Source organism: Myotis brandtii, unplaced genomic scaffold, assembly GCF_000412655.1.
Source record: "Myotis brandtii unplaced genomic scaffold, ASM41265v1 scaffold579, whole genome shotgun sequence".
NCBI lineage: Eukaryota > Metazoa > Chordata > Mammalia > Chiroptera > Vespertilionidae > Myotis > Myotis brandtii.
In genome coordinates, this window is record NW_005370171.1 from 1,283,525 (window position 1) to 1,287,398 (window position 3,874).

At 62.6% G+C, this 3,874-nt stretch overlaps 1 protein-coding gene across 1 annotated transcript in view; it reads left to right on the top strand.

Annotated features, from left to right (window-relative positions):
* The window catches only part of FSCN1 (fascin actin-bundling protein 1), a 22,540-nt gene that overhangs the window by 885 nt on the left and 17,781 nt on the right, over nucleotides 1-3,874 (top strand). The window contains exons 2-3 of the mRNA XM_005878948.2: nucleotides 163-269; nucleotides 3,694-3,850. Of these exons, the coding sequence (XP_005879010.1) occupies nucleotides 3,696-3,850 (155 nt within the window). The 5' untranslated portion in view covers nucleotides 163-269; nucleotides 3,694-3,695. The remainder of the gene's footprint in view (nucleotides 1-162; nucleotides 270-3,693; nucleotides 3,851-3,874) is intronic.

A 3,874-nucleotide genomic window follows, 5' to 3' on the forward strand; every position in this document is an offset into this window, starting at 1 on the left:
CAGCTCAGCGCCAGCCCAGAGCCCGCTGGCAGCCCCCACCCCCGAGGGAACCCACCCGAGACCCCGGCCTGCAACTGGCTGCAGGTCCCTGCTTCCTCCCCCGGGGCCTCCCGCTGACCGGGCCGTTTCCTAACCAGAAGTGAGCCCCCCTTCCCTCCTCAGATCCCCCCCTTCTGGCGTCCCTGCCCCTTCGGTGAAGAAGGCCATTGGTTCCTGGCGGCAGAGGCCCCACTGGAGGGACCTGAGGGGTCTTGCTCCCCCGGATGGAGGTAGCTGGGTGGAGCCCAGCCAGTGCCCCCTCCTGCGGGGCTGCCTTCCTGCCGCCGGCCACGCCTGCCCTCCCCCCTGGGGGTGGGTGAGGCCCGGAGAGGTGAGGCCTTCTGCCTGCTCACAGCTAGGAAGGGGCGTGCAGAACTGGGTCTTTTTGACTCTAGAGGGGGCTCTTATCTGCACCCCCTGCTGCCCAGCCTCGGGCACACGTGGCTTCCCGTCTGTTCTCACTGCGCTGGGTGGGGCAGGTCTCCCACTTGTTCAGCAGACAATGAGCCCCTGACAAGTGAGACAGGCTGAGGCCTGAGTGCTGAGCAAGTGGGCATGTGGTGGACTGTTCCCTGGGGGCTGATGCTCTCACTGGGAGACACCAGCATCCCAGAGGGCAGGCAGAGGCTGGGGTCCAGGAAGTATATCAGGATTCCAGATTATATTTGGGCGGGGGGGGGGGGGGCTTTCTGAGACAGGCGCTTGAGCTGCCCTGAAGGCTGCGTACAGGTAGCTCAGGTGTGTGGCCCGGTGTTGCAGCACAGCCTGTGCAAAGGCCCCGGGGCAGGGAAGGGCCGAAAGCCCAGCTGAGCTCGCTGTGGCAGCCACGGGCCAGCCTGGACAGATGCCCGCTCCTCTAGGAAAGCTCCCTGGGGTGTCATGATGTGATTCAGGCTGATGGGGCAGAAGCAATTGGAACTTGGGCCAAGAGAGTTGTGTTGGCTCATCTGTGAGTTTAGGGGAACATGGAACTGGGGGAGGGGGCTTTGGGGCCTGCTATTGGGGCTCTTTCGGCTTCAGATCTTGGGGTCTTAATCCTGTTCTCACGTGAGCTGACCCTGGGTCTTGGGGGGGTGGTGAGGAGGACCGAAGGACCCAGCGCTGGCATCGGGGGTGGGGGTGTCTGCAGAGGCCATTTTGGACAGGCCTGCGTGGCAAGGAGGCAGCGCCCGACACACACACACACACACACACACACACACACACACACACACGCAAAGGCAGCCAGGAAGGAGGAGGATCCTGGGCTGCTGGCTGAGGGATGTGAATCATCCCCAGGCCTTCAGCTGCCTGGTGGGGGTGGGGTGCTCCCACGGAAGCTGCAGCCTGCTCTCCTGCCTCAGTGTCCCCATCTGTAGGGCTGGCTCCAGGCTGCCCTGTGCACATTTTCAGCCAGCCTTTATATCACAGTTCGGGGCGGGGTTTGCCACCAGGGAGTGGGGGCCTGGTAGGTGGCGCGTCTATCCCAGGTCCTGGGGAGCCGTGTGGCTGTGATCACAGGTGAGGACGTGGCTTGGGCAGGGGTGGGGGGTGGCAAGGGCACTCTCCTTGGGAACCTCACCTGCCCTGGGCTCCAGCCAAACCCTGGGCAGTGCCTCATTTTCAGCTGGACCCGCAGCCTCCTTGCGGCTGCCCGCTGCGCCTGGGGACTCCACACTAAGGAAGTGCCTGGTCCCAGCCGCTCAGAGCGAGGCTGGCTGGCTGAGGAGGGCTTTGCAGGATGTAGAAGAGTTCTCACGAGGTGGGGCATGTCAGGCCCAGGGAATGGCTTGAGCCAGGGTGGAGGAGGCATTTGAAGTGCTCAGGTATTGGCAAGAGTGACCAGAAAGAGGGGAAGGGAGGGGAGGGGAGGGGGGGAGAGAGAGAGAGAGAGAGAGACATTAATGTGAGACAGCAACATCGATCAGTTGCCTTTGTAGCTCAGGTATGTGCTCTGACCAAGAATCGAACCAGCAACCTTTTGGTGCACAGGAGTGGTGTCCAGCAGGGAGGGGGTGGGGGATCCAGGTGTCTGTGGGGCTCTGGAGGAAGGGGGTGGGTGTGCCCATGGGCTCCATGGAGCCCCGTACCCTGCCTCGCCAGGGCTCCTATGGCCTATGACTCAGGTTTTCTATGCTGCTGTTGATGTAAAGAAAAATCCCAAAGAAAACCCTGTTTCCATGGCAACCCAGCTCCAATTAGAGACTCCAAGGCCAAGAGGGGCCTTTCCTTGCCTGGGCCTGGCCTTGGAGCCAGGAGGGGCCTTGCTGGATCGCAGGGGGGCAGTAGCCCCCCTTCCCCCACCCCTTCCTGTTGGGGTTGGAAGACCTGGTGTCTACGTGGCACCAGGCCCCAAACCCTCTCAACCTCCGGCAGAATGGAGGCGGGCCCTCTGCCAGGCAGAGCGCAGCTGAGGCGGAGACGAGGTGTTCCCCACGGCGCCCGCCTGGCCCGCTCTGGGGCCCTCGCTGGCGGGCTTGGGCCTTTTCATCAAACCTGGACACCCCGGGTGTGGGGTCTGAGTGGGGAGCAGATGGCCCTGGGCGTGGAATGTGCGCGGCGGAGCCTCCCTTTGTTCCTCTAGGAAGGAGGATGCAGTGACCACTCCGTGGCTCGAGCCCACGTGTGCCCACACCCACTGTCCACAGAGCGGAGGGCAGAGGGCCCGGCAGGAGCCTGAGTGCCCACCTTCCCTCCTAGAGCCGCCAGGGCCCAGTACTTTCCCTCTGGGTGACCTTGGTCAAGGACACCACCTCCCTGCCTCAGTCTCCCTCTTTGTGAAGTGGGGGTGAAGGTCCCCACCCATTGGTGCTGGTGTGGGGCATGTCATTGGGTTGAGAAGGGGCGGACACCTTTCAGGCCCTCGGAGTGGTGGCTGGAGAGCTAAGGGTGGGTCCCCGGGAGGTGCGCTCAGACCCTGGCCCCGCCAGTCCCCAGGTTCCTGGTCTGAAGGGACACCCATCACATTGGTCCTGACTTCATAAAGGCATCAAGGCCCAAAGGTAACAACACCCTGAGCCCTGGGCAGACTCCCATGGCTGCGGTTCTTAGAGCCCAGGGCGCCTGGGGATGTGAATTTGTTCTGTTGGGACAAATGCAAAACGATGCAGATCATATGCAAATCGAGATGTGCAGGGGGCGTAGTGTCCGCAGGGAGGCCAGGGTCCCAGTGCTGCCGGGGAGCTTGGGAAGATGCGTGGCTTCGTGTTTACGCGTGTGCACATGTGCGAGCTTCCTAACTTCCTGAGAGTCAGCCTCAGGTTCCACTCTGGGGAAGGAGGGCGTGGCCTTGGCCACCGGCCCCCCCAGGAGTGGCACCGCCACCCTCTCCCTCTGTCCTCTGCCCCTCTGTCCACGGCGTCATCGTTTTTGGTTGTTTTTAAAGCAGATCCCTGGCATCAGGGCATCTCATCTTGAAACGTTTGTAAAATGAGGCCTCAACCACCACATGATGAACAACAATTAACCCTTCATATCTCATCGAGGGCCAGGGGCCGGGATCTGCTCCGGAATGTCTTTCTAGTTGGTTTGCCGGAAGGTGTCGGTTCTGTCATCAGAGAAAGTGACACGGACAGGATGCAGCCGGCTTGCCCGGCTCTGTCCTCGCGGTTCGGCGGCCCCCGCGTTGGTGGGAGGAGGGCAGGCGTGGGTACCAGCTGGAGGCTCTCCCCCCAGGTATGGACCTGTCGGCCAATCAGGACGAAGAGACTGACCAGGAGACTTTCCAACTGGAGATCGACCGCGACACCAAAAAGTGCGCCTTCCGCACCCACACGGGCAAGTACTGGACGCTGACGGCCACCGGGGGCGTGCAGTCCACCGCCTCCGCCAAGTAAGTGCCCGGGCCGCCCGTCAC